The sequence below is a fragment of the Leptopilina heterotoma genome, unplaced genomic scaffold (genome assembly GCF_015476425.1).
Source record: "Leptopilina heterotoma isolate Lh14 unplaced genomic scaffold, ASM1547642v1 Lhet_343, whole genome shotgun sequence".
In the NCBI taxonomy this organism is placed as follows: Eukaryota; Metazoa; Arthropoda; class Insecta; order Hymenoptera; family Figitidae; genus Leptopilina; species Leptopilina heterotoma.
Window position 1 is genome coordinate 595,780 of NW_025111029.1, and position 18,141 is coordinate 613,920.

The 18,141-nt window shown below is 23.2% G+C and overlaps 1 protein-coding gene across 3 annotated transcripts in view; it reads left to right on the forward strand.

The window, feature by feature from the left end:
* LOC122505124 (maternal protein pumilio) overlaps positions 1 to 18,141 on the forward strand; it is a 208,270-nt gene that overhangs the window by 58,894 nt on the left and 131,235 nt on the right. For all 3 annotated transcript variants that reach the window (XM_043616585.1, XM_043616586.1, XM_043616587.1), the window contains 4 exons: positions 2,788 to 2,899; positions 3,010 to 3,112; positions 3,530 to 3,660; positions 15,367 to 15,709. In XM_043616585.1, the coding sequence (XP_043472520.1) occupies positions 2,788 to 2,899; positions 3,010 to 3,112; positions 3,530 to 3,660; positions 15,367 to 15,709 (689 nt within the window). The remainder of the gene's footprint in view (positions 1 to 2,787; positions 2,900 to 3,009; positions 3,113 to 3,529; positions 3,661 to 15,366; positions 15,710 to 18,141) is intronic.

Below are 18,141 nucleotides of genomic sequence, written 5' to 3' on the forward strand. Positions count from 1 at the left end.
AAATGGAAATTTTAAGTTATTTTCTACTGAAAACATCACTGTGAAAATCAATAATAACTATTTTCGTTTTATTTTTCCCGTGAAAAATATAATTGGTCAGGGAAATCAGGGAAAAGTCAGGGATTTTTAGTAAAAGTAGTGGAAGAAAATGAATTTTTAAAATTCATGAGAAAACTCTGAATTTTGATGTTTTTTTTGTTTGCCTTGTAAACTATGAAATTACCACAAATTTTAATACAAAACCTTCAATTTTTTTATTTCTGACAATAATTTCTTTTTAAATAACTTCATTTTTCAAGAACTATCATAAAATTATGACTTAGAAATGATTTAATGAATAATTTTTACAATTTTCATAAATACTAGATTGACAGAAGAATTTTAGTTAAAAATACTTAAAAAAAATTGAATTTTGGAAAAGTTACAAATGATTCCAGAAATTCAATTATTTTCAAAAGTAATAATAATTCTTCACAGAACTTCAATTATGTTCGAAAAATTTTTAAAAAATTATCGTCAAAATTTCAATTACCCTTATAAATAATAAATTCTCGTCAAAATTTCAATTATCTTTATAAATAATAAAATTCTTCTTCAAAATTCAATTATTTATAAAAATTTTAATAAAATTCTTGTCAAAATTTTACAGGAATTCAATTATTTAAAATACAAAATTTCATAAAATGTTTCGAAAAATATCAATTATTAAAAAAGGTTTTTATAAAATTCGTCGCAAAAATTCAATTATTTAAAAAAAATTTAACAAACTGCTTTTCAAGAATTCAATTATTTTTATAAATAATAAAATTCTTTACTAAAATTCAATTATTTTTGTAAACTTAAATAAAATTCGTTGCAAGAATTCAATTATTTATATAAATAATAAAATTCTTTACAGAAATTCAATTATTTTTATAAACTTGAATAAAATTCGTTGCAAGAATTCAATTATGTTCAAAAATTAAAAAAAATTCTTCTTAAAATTTCAAGTATTTTTGTAAATAATAAAAATTCTTGGCAAAATTTCACAAGAATTCAATTATTTACAAAATTTTTAATAAATTTCTTCGAAACAATTAAATTATTTTCATAAGTAATAAATTTTTTACAGGAATTCAATTATTTTAAATACAAAATTTCATAAAATTTTTCGAAAAATATCAATTATTAAAAAAGGTTTTTATAAAATTCGTTGCAAAAATTCAATTATTTAAAAAAAACTTAACAAACTTCTTTTCAAGAATTCAATTATTTTTATAAATAATAAAATTCTTTACTAAAATTCAATTATTTTTATAAACTTGAATAAAATTCGTTGCAAGAATTCAATTATTTATATAAATAATAAAATTCTTTACAGAAATTCAATTATTTTTATAAACTTGAATAAAATTCGTTGCGAAGATTCAATTATTTTCAAAAGTAATAAAATTCTCCGCAGAATTTCAATTATGTACAAAAATTTTTTAAAAATTCTCATCAAAATTTCAATTATTTTTATAAATAATAAAATTCTTCTCCGAAATTTAATTATTTTAGAAAAATTTTAGTAAAATTCTTGGGAAATTTCACAGAAATTCAATTATTTACAAAAGTTTTAATAAATTTCTTCGAAATAATTCAATTATTTTCATAAGTAATAAATTTTTTACAGGAATTCAATTATTTTAAATACAAAATTTCATAAAATTTTTCGAAAAATATCAATTATTAAAAAAGATTTTTATAAAATTCGTCGCAAAAATTCAATTGTTTAAAAAAATTTAACAAACTTCTTTTCAAAAATTCAATTTATTTTAATAAATAACAAAATTCTTTACCGAAATTCAATTATTTTTGTTAACTTGAATGAAATTCGTTTGATGAATTCAATTATTTATATAAATAATTAAAGTTTTTACAGAAATTCAGTTATTTTTATAAACTCGAATAAAATTCGTTGGAAGAATTAAATTATTTTCAAAAGTAATAAAATTCTTTGCAAAAATTCAATTATGTTAAAAAATTAAAAAATAAATTTTTGTCAAAATTTCAAGTATCTATAAATAATAAAATTCTTCTCCGAAATTCAATTATTTTAGAAAAAATTTTAATAAAATTTTTGGCAAAATTTTAATTATTTTCATAAATAATAAAACTCATCGGAGGATTTTAATTATTTTTAATACAATATTTTAATCGAATTCCTCGAAAAATGTAATTATTCTTAAAAATTTTATTAAAATTTGTCAAAAGAATTCAGTTATTTAAAAATTTGTTGATAAAATTCTGTATGAGAATTCAATTAAATTTTAACAAACATTCAATTATTTAATAAATTATTTATTTTTTAATTTAAATAATTGAATCCTTTCAGAATTTTCTATTAAAAATTGATTTAAAAATGAATGACCGAATAGTCGATTTATTATTTATAAAAACAATTGAATTCTTGCAAAACGAATTTTATTACATTTTTTTAAATAATTGAATTTTTTTGAGAAATTTTACTACTTTTAAAAATAATTGAATTCTTGCGAAGGATTTTATCAGGAATTTTATAAATAAATGTAATAGAACACTTTTTTGAGTATCTAATAATTTTTAGAGTGAATCGCAGAATATTCTTTAGGATCAGGGAAAAAGTCAAAATTAGTCAGGAAAAAGTCTGGAAATTAGGAAAAAGTCAGGAAAAAATAAAATTAAATATTTGTGTTAACCCTGTGAAAAGAATAACCCCCCACCCCTTTTTTAAATTATAAAATTTATTTAATTGCAAATGAACTTATTCCCGCTGTTGAATTTCAGATCATGCAGTATCACAACCAATCTCCATGAGCGCAGGCAGAAGAATGGCCGTTAGCACTGGATTTCATCATCAAGCCTCGGAAGTTGGAGCCGTTCTCAGTCCCAGGAGCAGGTGAGTTCCTTGAAATGAGAATAAATAAATTTACTAATATTTTTTTCCCCTAATAATTGAAAATTAAAACCAAAAATGTGTTTAACTACAAGTAAAAAATATATTTTTAGTGAAACTGGCGGACTTGGGGTGAAAATGGTTGAATATGTTCTCGGTGGTTCGAGCCCTACAACACCAAAAGACTTGGACCCAAGAATGGTTTCTCTTAGATTAGTAAGTAATCCAAAAGTTATATATATCATTTGTTCTCTAAATCGATTCGTTAATTTTCATCCAAAGTTTGTTGGAAGTTCTTTGATTTTTTACTTGTAGTAAAAAATTAATTTCTCCAAAGTACCACGCGGGGTCCTCTCCATATAATGTATAGTTTTCGTTTGAATAATTATTCCTCTGTAATAGAATTTTTACTTTTTATAAAAGTGATTAACCTTGAAATTTAAAATTAATTTTCGATTAATTTCGAATCTTGATTGAAATTTATTAATAGCAGAATTTTCGAAAAGTTGAAAAGTATGAGGGCAATAATAAACTTTAGATGAAAGTTACTGAATTGGTGGATGTGATATTTATTGAGGAGTTTTTATGTCAAAAAAATGAGTAACGATTTCTTTTTTTTTTGCCAATGTTTAGAACACAGACGCTGATAAGAAAGAAAAGGAGAAAGGCTCTACAAGTCCTTTTGATAATTCAAAAGATGACAATGGTCCTCAAGGCAATGGACTTACATCACAAAATGGTTTAGATGATGACAAAGGGTTTAAGTACGTATTACAACACGAAATGCCATTTTTGTACCGGAATCTTTACGTTCGGTGATTGATAGGTCGGGGTCAGGTTGACAGTTTGGCAAATTTCGAGGTTTCAAATAATTACGTTTAATTACGTTTAGATTCGTTGATGACTAAGGCTCAGATTTTATCAACATTCGAAATAATATTCTCTGATGGGTTTTTCTTCTCCTTCTTCTCTTTGTATGATTTGTAAGAAAAAACTATCGGAACCGAAAATAGAAGATAAGTTTATAACAGAAGAAATTAAAAGTAATTGAATTTTCATTCTCACGAATTTTCTGTTGCACAAAAATCTATCGGAGAAGAAAAATAATTTGTAGAAATTTCTACTGCTCATAAATAGTATTTATAGGAATTTTTAGGTTATAAAAATAATATATTGCCGTTGGTACTTTAAAAGATTTTCTTTTCGAAATATTAACGAAAATTCATCTTTTTTTAAAAAATATAATTTTTCTAACAGTTTTTCTTTAAATTTAAAAAAAAAATTCAGAATTATTTGAACAACTCGTGTGGAAATCGCCAAGATATTTCTGACAACAACTTGAATGTAAAATATTTTTGATTGAATAATTGAACTTTCAAGTGAAACTGGAAAAATCCTGTTGATAAGTTTAATTCTTCATTTATTTAAAATTCAAATTTTTTCCAAATTTTCAATTAGAATTCTTCGAAAATACGATTATATTTCTAAATAATTTTTAAAAGTAAACAAATTAAATTTATTTTAATAAAATTTTACAAAATTTCCAATTGTTTCAATTTTTTAAAAATTGTTTTCGGAAATTCAAGAATATTTTCAAAAAATGTTAATTTCAAATTTCAATCATTTTTGTAAAATAAATATTTAAATACCTACTTATTTTTCTTTATTTGCTTAAAATTTCGAAATACTTTCAATTTAAAACCATTTAAAAAATTTGTTATGAAAATTTGAACTGTGCAACTCTTTCCAAATTCAATTATTTTTTTAGAATTTTTGAGTATTATTGAAAACTTTTCATTTCCAAAGAAGGTAACAAATTAATAATTTTTTTAAACTTAAATATTATTATACTTTTACAGCAATTCAATTATTTAAATAAAAAAATAAATAATTAATAACATAATTTATTTAAATAATTGAAATCTCAAATTTTTTTTATAAGAATTCATTTGAAAGAGAATTTCAGTTAAAATTTTAGAAAATATTTCTAGAATTGAAAGAATTGCTGTTCTAATTTTTAGAAATAATTAAATTTCAAAAGCTTCAACATTGAAAGTATTTTGAAATTTTAATTTCTGGTGGGCAAATAAATAACAATAAGTATTCAAATATTTATTAAACAAACAAAAAAAAAAATTTCAAAAAGTATTTTGAAATTTTAATTCCTGGTGGACAAATAAATAACAATAAGTATTCAAATATTTATTAAACAAAAATGAAATAAATTTGAAAAATTTTATTTAGAAATTCTGCAAAAAGATATTTTGAAAAATCGTAATTCAAATTTTTTGAAAAATGGTTGAATTTCCGAAAATAATTTTTAAAAATTGAAAAAATAGTCAATTTTCTCAAATTTTATGTTTAAAAGAATTTTATTTTTTCACTTTAAAAAATAATTCTTAAAAACTTTATTGTATTTTTTGAGGAATTGTAACTAAAAATTTGGAAAATAATGAAATTTTACAAAAATTATTTTATTTAAATAATTTAATTTTCATAGTTGAATTCTGGTTAAGAATAAATTTAAAAAAGAATTTCAGTTAAAATTTTGAAAAATAATTGAATATTAGAAGCTTTATAACACGAATTTTAAGAAATAATTGAATTTTAAAAAGGTTTAAATTGAAATCTTTTTAACATTTTCATCGCTATGAAAGTATAAATGTTTATTTAAAAAAATGATTAATAGATTATTTTCCTTTAATAATTATTAAATTCTTGAATAATTTTATTTAAAAATTCTAAAAATATAATTGACTTTTGGAAAAATTGCAGTTGTAATTTTTAGAAATAATTAAATCTCAAAAGCTTTTACATTGAAATTATTTACAATTTGAATTAAAATAAATAAAAAACAGTTTTTTAATATTTTTTCAACAAAAATAATTATTGATATTTAAAAAAATTTAATGTAGAAATTCTAAAAAAAATTAGGTGTTGAAAAATTGTAATTAAAATTTTTTTTAAAATAATTGAATTCCGCCAAATTTCAGTTATTTTAAATAATAGTACTGCAATTTATAAATTCAACAGTCGAACCTGTTGGAATGCAACTATATTTTAAATATTCTTTTTGCATTCAAAAATGTCAAACAAGAATTATTTTCACTTAGTTCCAGAATATTGTAAAAATATTACAAAATCAAATTAAAAAACAAGTTTTTAAGGATTGTTTACTTTAATAAAATTGAAAAAATCGAGTTGCATTCCGACAGGTTTCACTGTAACCTAAAAATTCATATAAATATCATTTGTAAGCAATAAAAACTTCTACATATTATTTTCCGATAGATGGAAAATTCGTATTAGAAATACGAATAGAATACGTTAGAAAATCGTAATAATTAAGGAAGAATCTGACAAAGAATCGGATCAAAAGTTAGTCCAATGTCATAATTTCGTGTTTTAAAAGAGAAGGTCTTAAATTTTTTATTTCTTTCGGTAGAAGCGTAAGGAATTTAATTTTCTACATTTTGAACAATTTAAAGTTATATTTGAATATAAATTATACTTTTTTGTCAATAATAAATAATTTAAGTAACATAACCTAAAATTAAAAAATATTTCTTATTGACATTGCAAATTTTTATTTAAATGCAACTTTAAATCGTTTTAAATGTTCAAAATTAAATTCTTCGCCTTTCTATCAAAACGAATTTAAAATTGAATTTTTCTTTTTCTTTTAAATTACGAAATTATGACATTACTAACTTTTATTTTGACTGTCCGTCGGATTCTTCCGGGACGCATGATTCTTCCCCAAATGTCATTTTTCCGAAATGTCATTTTACCGAACTGCACTTTTGCGAATAGTCATTTTTGCGAAAAGCCAATTTTGCGAATTGTCGATTTTCCAAAAAGACATTTTTGCGAATTGTCATTTTTACGAAAAGACATTTTTGTGAAATGTAATTTTTGCGAAAAGCCATTTTTGTGAAATGTCATTTTTACGATTAGTCATTTTTACGAATTGCCATTTTTGCGAATTGTCATTTTTGAGAAAAGTCATTTTTACGAATTGTCATTTTTGCGAATTGTCATTTTTGCGAAAAGTCATTTTTACGAATTGTCATTTTTGCGAATTGTCATTTTTGCGAATTGCCATTTTTGCGAATTGTCATTTTTGCGAAAAGTCATTTTTACGAATTGTCATTTTTGCGAATTGTCATTTTTACGAATTGTCAATTTTCTGAAAAGTCATTTTTGCGAATCGACATTTTTACGAATTGTCATTTTCCGAAAAGTCATTTTTGCGAATTGTCATTTTTGCGAAAATTCCTATAGGGAATCTATATGTCCATACAAGTTTACTATAGGAATTTTCGCAAAAATGACAATTCGCAAAAATCACTTTTCGGAAAATTGACAATTCGTAAAAATGTCGATTCGCAAAAATGACAATTCGCAAAAATGACTTTTCGCAAAAATGACTATTCGCAAAAATGACAATTCGTAAAAATATCGATTCGTAAAAATGGCGATTCGCAAAAGTGACAATTCGCAAAAATGTCTTTTCGGAAAATCGACAATTCGCAAAATTGGCTTTTCGCAAAAGTGGCTTTTCGCAAAAATGACTATTCGCAAAAGTGCATTTCGGAAAAATGACATTTGGGGAATAATCATGCGTCCCGATTCTTCCTTAAATAACTGTTGAAACAAAATAAATGCGTCGCTTCACGGTAAAAAGGGACCTACCTCAAAAAAAAATTTTAGGTTATGTTTGACACCAAATATGAAATAATTAATTACATTAGAAATTTTAATTCAATTGAATACTATTTTTCATTTTGGATTTAAGTTGCTTCTTGTGATGCGAAGGTTCTAAATGGTATTTTTCGAATTTGGAGGGAAATAGTCTGAGTTTAACGATTTTCCTGCAATGAGGGCCGCGTTAATGCTTTTAGAGTGAGCTCTTCAGTGAAACATTCATAGGTGTTCGTAGGTAGAATGCAAGGAGAATGAGGCTGAGGTGGCTACGCTTTTGGCACTTTCCAGGACATTAAAGTCACATTCCCCAGTAGTTGAAGTAGAAACTATCTGTAAAGCGGTCAGGAAATTTCGAGTGCCAGGGTCAATAATTAGGTCGATCGAAAGTGTTTTACTAGTATAGAGGTTTCTTATCTAATCTTCAGTTAATCTACAGTTGGCACCTAAGTCGTAACCCTATTGCACCTGAAAATTCCGACAGTTACTAAGCAAGTATTCAGCAAGCATTTCAAATTAGATATTTATTCTTCCCCAAACAGGCAAAATTTCTTTACCTCACAAGTTGCTGAACTGCTGTGGGCGAACAAATTTAATGCTATTTGTAACAATCATTATTAATCATTATTATTGTAATCCTCGCCTCGGAAACAATTTTTTTCTTTTGATAATTATTTATTTTAATGTCAGAAGCAATTTTAAAAAAATTCCAAGAGGTTCCAAGTCGGGAGAAGTAGTGATTTTTTTTGTCACGGATTTTCCGAAAATTTCGAAATTTCAAGTAAATTGCTAATCCCTTGCTTTGAAAGCAATTTTTTTCTTTTGATAATTTTTTATTTTAATATTAGAAGCCATTTAAAAATGATTCTAAAAGGATCTGAGGCGAGAAAAGCAGAGATTTTTGTTTTTAATTGAAAATCCGCGATTTTTGAAAGATCTACGACAGAAAAAATTCAAAGTTCTCTTGGCATCTTTTTTAAATGGCTTCTGATATTAAAATAAATAATTATCAAAAGAAAAAAATTGTTTTTAAGTCGAGGAATGAAATATTTACTTGAAATTACGGGATTTTCGGAAAATCCGTGACAAAAAAATCAAAATCATTGCTTTTAAATGGCTTCTGACATTAAAATAAATAATTATCAAAAGAAAAAAATTGCTTCTGAGACGATGAAACAATAATTTAGTTAAAATTGCATGATTTTTAGAAAATCTGTGAGAAAATAAGAACAACTCTTTCCCAACCTTTCTCTTGATGTTAGGGTTTGAAGAAGTTACTTGGGTTAAAAATAAACAAATGATTGAATTCAAAAAATACGTCTTTCATTTTGAATTTTTTGAAAATGGACTTCAGATTCGTAATCAGCAACCCCGAAAAGAAAAATGTTTTCTCACTCACAAATTCTGGTCGTCTGAAAAGTTCTTAACATTTTTGGACCCACATTTAAGATTTTTCTGCTCACAGCGAAGGGGTTAAGATTTGTTTATCTATACAATCATCTAGTGAATTTAATAATGACGCCAAATGGATCACGAAGGCATCTCTGATAAAACTTCTAAAATTCCGGAGGTAAAAAATTATTTTTACTGAAATTAGCCGAATGTTCCGATGAAAATTATAATGCAATCAATATGTTATGGTCTCTCTTAAACATCAAGAGAAATTGTCGAAGCATAAACATGTTGCACTGGGAGTAAAGAGAATTTAAAATCCTGTGGACAATACAAAACAAAAGGAGATTGCTATTTTGTTATAAAATTTTAAATCAAACAATTTTTTTTTCTACACTTTAATATGTATTTAACAAACCCTCCAAAAAAAATTCTATTCGTTTTTTTTACAACAGCAGAAGCAGAAATAATTTGGTGCATCAACTGTGTCATGACTCACTCATTTATATTCTGGATAAAAAATATTTCCTCTAAAATATTGTTCCACTAGATGGACCGAGAATAATAACGTGGCTGGACGAACAATTCAAATTTTGCCAAATGTTGTAAAATACATCGATAGAGCCAAGAAGGAGACGCATGCTTATTCCCGAAATCTTTTTTGACCAAATAGTTATTTGATATAAAACTACTTAACTTGAAATTCACATAATATGCACATTATTTGACATAAATTTCATTGTACACAAAAAGGATTTAACATAAATATCATTTATCATAGAATTCATTAAACAGAAATATTATGTTACATAAAACTCAGATAACTTAATTCCCATTTGACATAAAAATTATGTAACATAAATTTCTATTGACATAAAAATCATTTAACATAAATTTCATTTGACATAAAATTCATTTAACGTAAATTTTATTTGTTATAAAATTCATTTGACATCAATTTCATTTGGCATAAATGTCATTTAATGTAATTTTCATTTGACATAAATATCATTAGACATAAAATTAGCTTGACATAAATTTCATTTGACGTGAATATCATTTAACATAATTATTATTTAACGTAAAATTTAATTTATATAAATTTCATTAAGCATAAATTCCACTTAACATAATTCTCATTTGACATAAAATTTACTTGACATAAATTTCATTTTGTATAAATCCTATTTAACATAATTTTCATTTGACATAAAGTTCATTTGACATAAAAAACATTTAACACAATTCTCATTCGTCATAAAAGTCATTCAACAAAATTCTCATTTGACATAAAAATCATTTCACCCAAATTACATTTTACATAAAAATATCGGCGCCAATTTTAAAAGTAACCAATTAGATATTATCAACAACATTGTGATTCGCCAATTTTGAAATTCGCGCCTATATTTCCATGTCAAATGATCTTTATGTAAAATAAAATCTATGACAACTGAATTTTATGTCAAATGAGAATTATGTGTAATGAGTTATGCGTCAAATGAAATTTATATCAAGTGAACTTTATGTCAAATGAAAATTATGTTAAATGGGATTTATACCAAATGAAATTTATGTCAAGTAAATTTTATGCCAAATGAGAATTATGTTAAATGGAATTTATGCTGAATGAAATTTATATAAATTTAATTTTACGTTAAATAATAATTATGTTAAATGATATTCACGTTAAATGAAATTTATGTCAAGCTAATTTTATGTCAAATGAGAATTACGTTAAATGACATTTATGCCAAATGAAATTGATGTCAAATGAATTTTATAACAAATAAAATTTACGTTAAATGAATTTTATGTCAAAAGAAATTTATGTTAAATGATTTTTATGTCAATAGAAATTTATGTTACATAATTTTTATGTCAAATGGGAATTAAGTTATCTAAGTTTTATGTAACATAATATTTCTGTTTAATGAATTCTATGACAAATGATATTTATGTTGAATGGTTTTTGTGTACAATGAAATTTATGTCAAATAATGTGCATATTATGTAAATTTTAAGTTAAGTAGTTTTATATCAAATACCTATTTGGTCAAAAAAGATTTCGGGAATAAGCATGCGTCTCGCCAAGAAGGATAAAAAAACTTCCTTCTTCAGTTAATTGCAAAATTGTTGAAAGCGCCAAAAAAGACAAATTTTTAAGGCAAAAACTCGGTTTTTTTCAAACACTAGCAAGCGATATGAATCCGTTTCTAGTCAAGTTTCAATCCGATTCACCACTTGCTTTATTCTTATATATGAAGAATTAGTTATTTTAATGAAAAATTTAATGTGCAGACTTGTAAAACCTGAGATTTTGGACTCTACTTCAGATATAAGAAAAGTCGACTTATCCGATGAAAAGAATTTATTTACTGTCAGGGAAAATCAACAAATAGTCAGGGAAAAGTCAGGTTATTTGGAAACTAAAATTTGGCGGTCACCCTGCTTAAAAATGTTCAGCGAATATTTTCGGGACATACTACACACTTTGCGAAAATGCAGGAAAAGAAAAGTGACTTTTTGAAATTCCTGACTGTTCCTAACCACTTAGAGAAGAAGTGGATGATAAGATACATGATGCTGGGGATTGATGGTTGGATAAAGGAGGGAGTGAAGCGTGAGAAAATAAGTGGATGGTGTACGACGGATGTATTGGTAGAAGGGTGAAAGTGCAGAGGTAGTTTGAGAGGACGAAGCCAGAATATGTACAAAGGAAACTGTAAACGAGAAGAAGCCCTGGCACAGACGAATTTTAATTCCAATTGAGGGGCCGGATCGAAGAACCGACGCAGTTCAAATGCAGTCCATTTGATTTTAATGATCTATGTCTGGTTCTTGCATTAAGGAATTCAATTATGATTAGCTAGAGGAATTTGTAACTTGAGTAAGGAATTTTGTATTTCAAACTTGTCTGATTCTACTTGAAAAAATCGAAAACTTCTTCGGTCAGGACGAGTAAATAAATACGTAATTTTTTAATGATTTCCCATTAATGAGACTTTCGACTATACATATTGTCTTTCTCTGAACAAATAACGCAAGTTGTAAATTCAGCATCGAAAACCCTATATTTAATAGCGTCAACCGAGTACTTTAGAAAAGTATCTACAATAATTGTTTTTCATTGATTCTATATTTTCAAAAATATAATGACGAACTAAAAAAAAATACAAAACTACTTTTTTTAAATCCGACAAAATATATCCGCAACAGAGGTGCGACTAGTTTGAATTATGAGGAAGTTTTCATTTTCGTGCAATAATCCAAAAAAAAAATCCTAACCACAGCTTTATTGCTATGGAAATTTCTAAATTCTCAAATTAAAAAAGGTTGCCACAGGTTCAGAAATTCAGGGAAAAGTCAGGAAAAGCAGAATTTGTCAGGAAATTCTGGGAAAATTCAGGGACTTTTAAAGGAAAAAATTTAATTTTTAGAATTTATAAGAAAATTCTGAATTTTTGCTCTCCTCATAAACTATAAAATTGCCACGAATTCTAAAAAAACCTTCAATTTTTTCTATTTCTGACAATAATTTCTTTTTAAATAAATTAATTCTTGAAGAACCATCATAAAATTATTAATTATAAATTATTTAATGAAAAATTTTACTTAAATATTTCCAAGTTAATTGAATTTTAAAAGAGTTGCGTTTACAATTTTCATGAACAGATGAACTTCAAATTTCATTTTTTTTTCAAAAAATTTCATTTGAAATTTTTTAAAATTTCAATTTTTAATGAATTTTATTAGAAACTTTAAATAACTTAGATTATTGAAAAATTTTAATAATTCAAATTTTTCTGAAATTAGTTAAATTTGTCAATATATATGTTTAATTAATTGTTAAAGATAATAAATTTTTAAGGGAATTTTAATTGAAAACACTTGAAAATTGAAATTCTGGAGAAGTTACAAATTATTGCAGAAATACAATTATTTTCAAAAGTAATAAAATTCGTCGCAGAAATTCAATTATGTTAAGAAATTTAAAAAAAATTATCGTCAAAATTTCAATTATTTTTAAAAATAATAAAATTCTTCTCTGAAATTCAAGTATTTTCAAAAATTTTCCTTAATTTAATGATTTTCAATATCTACTGTTCTAATAAAGTTTTCCTAAAGAATTCAATTCTTTACAAAAAATTTTAATACAATTTTACGCAAATATTTATTTTGATAAATAATAAAAATTTCACAAGAATTCAATAATTTATAAATTTTTTATAAAATTTCTTCACAATAATTCAATTATTTTCATAAATAATAAAATTTTTTACAGGGATTCAATTATTTTCTTAAATAATAAAATTCTTGTTAGGAATTGAATTATTATCAAAAGTAATAAAACTCATCGCAGAATTTCAATTATTCTTAATACAATTTTAAATTAATTAATCGAAAAATTCAATTATTTTAAATAAAATTTTCATAATTATTTATTTATATTTCAAAAAAAAAATAATTATTTAAAACAATGTTTATAACATTATTACAAAGAATTTAATTGTTTTCAAAAATAACAAAATTTTACCCAGAAATTCAATTCTATTTAAACATTTTTATAAAATTTTTAGCAATAATTCAATTATTTTCATAAATAATAAACTTTTTCTCTCGAATTCAATTATTTTTGGAAATTTTAATAAAATTTTTTACAACTATTCAATTATTTTCATAAATAATAAAATTCTTCGAAGAAGTTCAATTATTGTTAATACTATTTTAAATTAATTAATCGAAAAATTCATTTATTTTCATAAATAAAGTTTTCCACAAGAATTCAATTATTTTAAATAAAATTTTCATAATATTTATTTATATTTCAAAAATAACAAAATTTTACACAGAAATTAAATTCTTTTTAAACATTTTAATACAATTTTTTCCAATAATTCAATTATTTTTATAAATAATAAAATTTTTCTTTGGAATTCAATTATTTTTGAAAATTTTAATATGGTTCTTTGCAACTATTCAATTATTTTCATAAATAATATAAATTCTGCTCAGGAATTATTTAATACAATTTTACAGGAATTACTCGAGAAATGTAATTTATTCTTAAAAATTTAATTTCAATTCTTCGAAAAAATCAATTATTTAAAACAATGTTTTTTAAAATTCTTCTATAGAATTTAATTATTTTCAAATATTTTAATAAAATTGTTCGAAAAAAATCAATTATTTTAAATAAAATTTTAATTAGATTTTTTTTAAATAATTCAATTATTCTTTTAGATTTTAATACAATTCTTCCCAATAATTCAATTAAAGAATTAATGAATTTAACATACATAATATACATTACATAAATAAATAATTCCTCAAAAGAATTTAATTATTAAAAAATTTGTTAATAAAATTCTTTATTAAAATTAGATTTTAAGAAAAGTTTAATTATTTAATAAATTATTTTTTTTTGTATTTTAAATAATTGAATTTAAGTTGAGTTTTCTAATAAAAGTTGATTTGAAAATGAATTTTATTTAAAATTTTATATAATAATTGAATATTAAAAGCAGTCAAGTATAGTGTGAATTTTTAGAAGTAATTGAATTTTGAAAAGGTGTGAAATTAAAATCTTTTAAAATCTGAAATTTTCATAAAAATTGACAATTTTTGTAGAGTTAATTTTTTGGAAAAAGTTTAATTGATTTTTTTTAATTATATAAAGTTTTTAAAAAAAACTTTTTTTTATAATATTTTTTATAGTTTTCTTTATATAATATTATTTGATTTTGAAATTTTCGAAAATTTTAAGTTTTATGGAAAAATAATAACGATTAAATATTTATTTAAAAATGAAGTTATTGATGTTTTCGAATAATTTGACAATTAAAGAAGTTTGTAAATAAATGTAATAGAACATTTTTTTGTAGTCATTTTTGGAGTAAATCAGAATATTCTTTAGGGTCAGGGACTTGAAAATTTCTATCTCGATCGCCCTTCTAATATAATCGCTGAAGTCGCACTCTTAATATATGTCTTATATAAGCATATAAATATTCCCTAAAAATCAAACCCGACGTAGTCTAATTTTTCTCATCTAGAAAAACTTTTCAAATCGCACAATTTTCAAAATTTGACAATTATATTGACATGTGATAATGATAATAAAAATTGACGAAAAGAGAAGGAATACTTGTAGAAACGAATAGAAAAGTTAAAGGGAAAGGAATAATAAAGAGGGAGTTAAAAATAGAGAATAAGGGAATAGAAATTGAGGCGTAAAGGGAAAATAGTCCGATAGAGACAATAGTGATAATAGTGGCGAAGATTTAATTAATTAAATTTCGAAATTGCTTAAAAATAATAGTGTTACTTAAATATAGTCGAGATGTTAAAAATAATTTTATTGAATTATGCAGTCGTACACCGGGAAGTCGACAGCCATCACCAGGAGAAGAGGAGTTTCAAAAAAATGCAGCCACTCTGGCTGTGACCACTGGAGGCGGTGGTGTTGTATTGTTGAAGCCAGGTGTTGATGTTGTCGGTAATGAAGAACACTTTATGGCAGCATTCGCACCTGCCCCGCCTCATCATTTGCAACATCATCAGGCTCCACAAACCCATCATCTTCAGCATCCACATTCACAGCTTTTCGGAGCGCAGGGACCTCCGCCACCGCAAGGTCCGCCGCCCTCTCAACAGCAACAACAGCAGCAAGGTCCTCCACAACCCCAAGACAACACCACCCACTTTGATGTACAGGTAAGAGAAAATCCATCCCAGTACCTATTCATTCACCATTTTTTTACAATTTTGGAGTTTAGCAAAATCACATCATCCGCAAAAATCATTAAAGTTTAAATATATTCTTAAAGTTAGTGACCGTGTATTATTTTAATATTTTTGAATAAAAGGCTTTAAACTTTATCTGACTGCAGGGTTGCCACAAGTCTGAAAATTCAGGGAAAAGTCAGGAATAAAAAAATTAAATTATTATTATTATTATTATTATTTAATTTAAAAAAATTAAAAGTGCTGGAAAAAAATTAAATGTTTAGAATTTACAAGAAAATTCTAAATTTTGTCGTCTTTCTTGTTTGCCTCATAAACTATGAAATTACCACGAATTCTAAAAAAAACCTTAAATTGTTTTTATTTCTGACAATAATTTATTTTAAATAATTTAATTCCATTGAAGAACTGCCATAAAGTTATTTCTTATAAATAAAGTATTTTTTTTTTAAATTTTCATTTCAATTCTGTTGAAATTAGTTTAAATTTAAAAAATTTTAAAGCAATTTTTTTTAAAGAATTCTATCTTAATAAATATTAAAATTCTTTCAAAAAATTAAATTCTTTTCAAAAATTTAAAAAAAAATTCTCGTCAACATTTCAATTATCTTTAAAAAAAGCAAAATTCTTCGCCAAATTTCAATTATATGCAGGAATTTTTATAAAATTCATTGGAAAATTCAATTATTTTCATAAATAACAATATTCATCGAAAGAATTCAATTCTTTTCAAAATTAATAAAATTCTTCGGAGAAATTCAATTATTTAAAAAGAAAAACATAAAAAAAATTGTCAACATTTTAAATATGTTTATAAATAAATAGCAAAATTTTTCGACAAAATTCAATTACTTTCATAAATGATAGTATTCATCAGAAGAATTCAATTTTTTCTGAAAATAATAAAATGCAATTATTTTTAAAAATTTTAATAAAATTCATGGCAAAATTTCAATTATTTTCAACAATTTTTCTTAATTCAATTAATTTAATTTCATATGAATTTCCCAAAAGAAATTAATTATTAAACAAAAATGTTGATAATATTCTACACGAACATTCAATATTCTTTTCTACAAAAGTAAAAACTAATCAAGAATTCATTTATTTAAAATACAATTTGCATAATTTTTTTTTCTAAAAAATAAAATGTTTTAAAATTTTTGAATTGAATTCTTCGCAGTAATTCAATTATTTTCATAAATAATAAAATCATTCGGAAAAAGTCAATTATTTTCATAATAAATAACAATTATCATCACAAGAATTCAATTATTCTAAAAACTAATAAAATTCAATTTCTTTTAAAAATTTTAATAAAATTCATTGCAAAATGTCAATTATTTTTAAAAATAATAGTATTCATCACAAGAATTCAATTATTTTCATAAATAATAAAAATTATTTATTATTATTTATTTATTTATTATTTTCAAAAATAATAAATTTCTTTGCAAAAATTCAATTATTTTCAAAAAATCTAAAAAAAATTGTCAACATTTCAATTATCTAGCAAAAATCTTCGACAAAATTCAATTACTTTCAGGAATTTCATAAAACTCAATGAAAAATTCAATTATTTTTATAAATAATAGTATTCGCATCACAAGAATTACATTTTCTTTTCAAAATTAATAAAATTCAATTATTTTCAAAATTTTTTCTTAATTTAATGATTTTTAATATTCTACTATTTATAATAAACTTTCCTAAAAGAATTCAATTATTTAAAAACCATTTTGACAAAGTTTTACACAAATATTCAATTATCTTCTAAAGTTATGAAAATTCCACAGGAATTCAATTATATTTAAAATAGAATTTGCATAAATTTTTTCGAAATAAATCGATTGTTTGAAACTTTTTTATAAAATTCTTCGCAATAATTCAATTATTTTCATAAATAATAAAACTGATCGTAGAATTTCAATTATTTTTAATACAATTTTACAGGAATTGCTCAAAAAATGTAATTATTTATTTGTGTATTCAAATAATTGAATTCTTGTGGAATTTTCTAATAAAAATTGATGTAAAAATTAATTTTAATTATAATTTTAGATATTAATTGAATATTAAAAGCATTTTAAAATGAATTTTGAGAAATATTTGAATTTTGAAAAGGTTTGAAATTAAAATCTTTGAAAATTGAAAATTGTCATACTTTTAATCTAACAATTTTGTGAAATTAATTTTTTTGAAAAAATTTAATTGAATTTTTTTTGGAATTATTGAAAGTTTTTGTTTTCTAAAAAAATATTTAATTAGAGAATTTTTCAATTAATCGAAATTTCGTGAAATTGAATTGAAAAAAGAATGGATTTGAATATTCTCAAACAGCTTTTTCAAATATTATTAAAAATAATTGTATTAAGGAAGAATTTTATTTACAAATTCTAGAA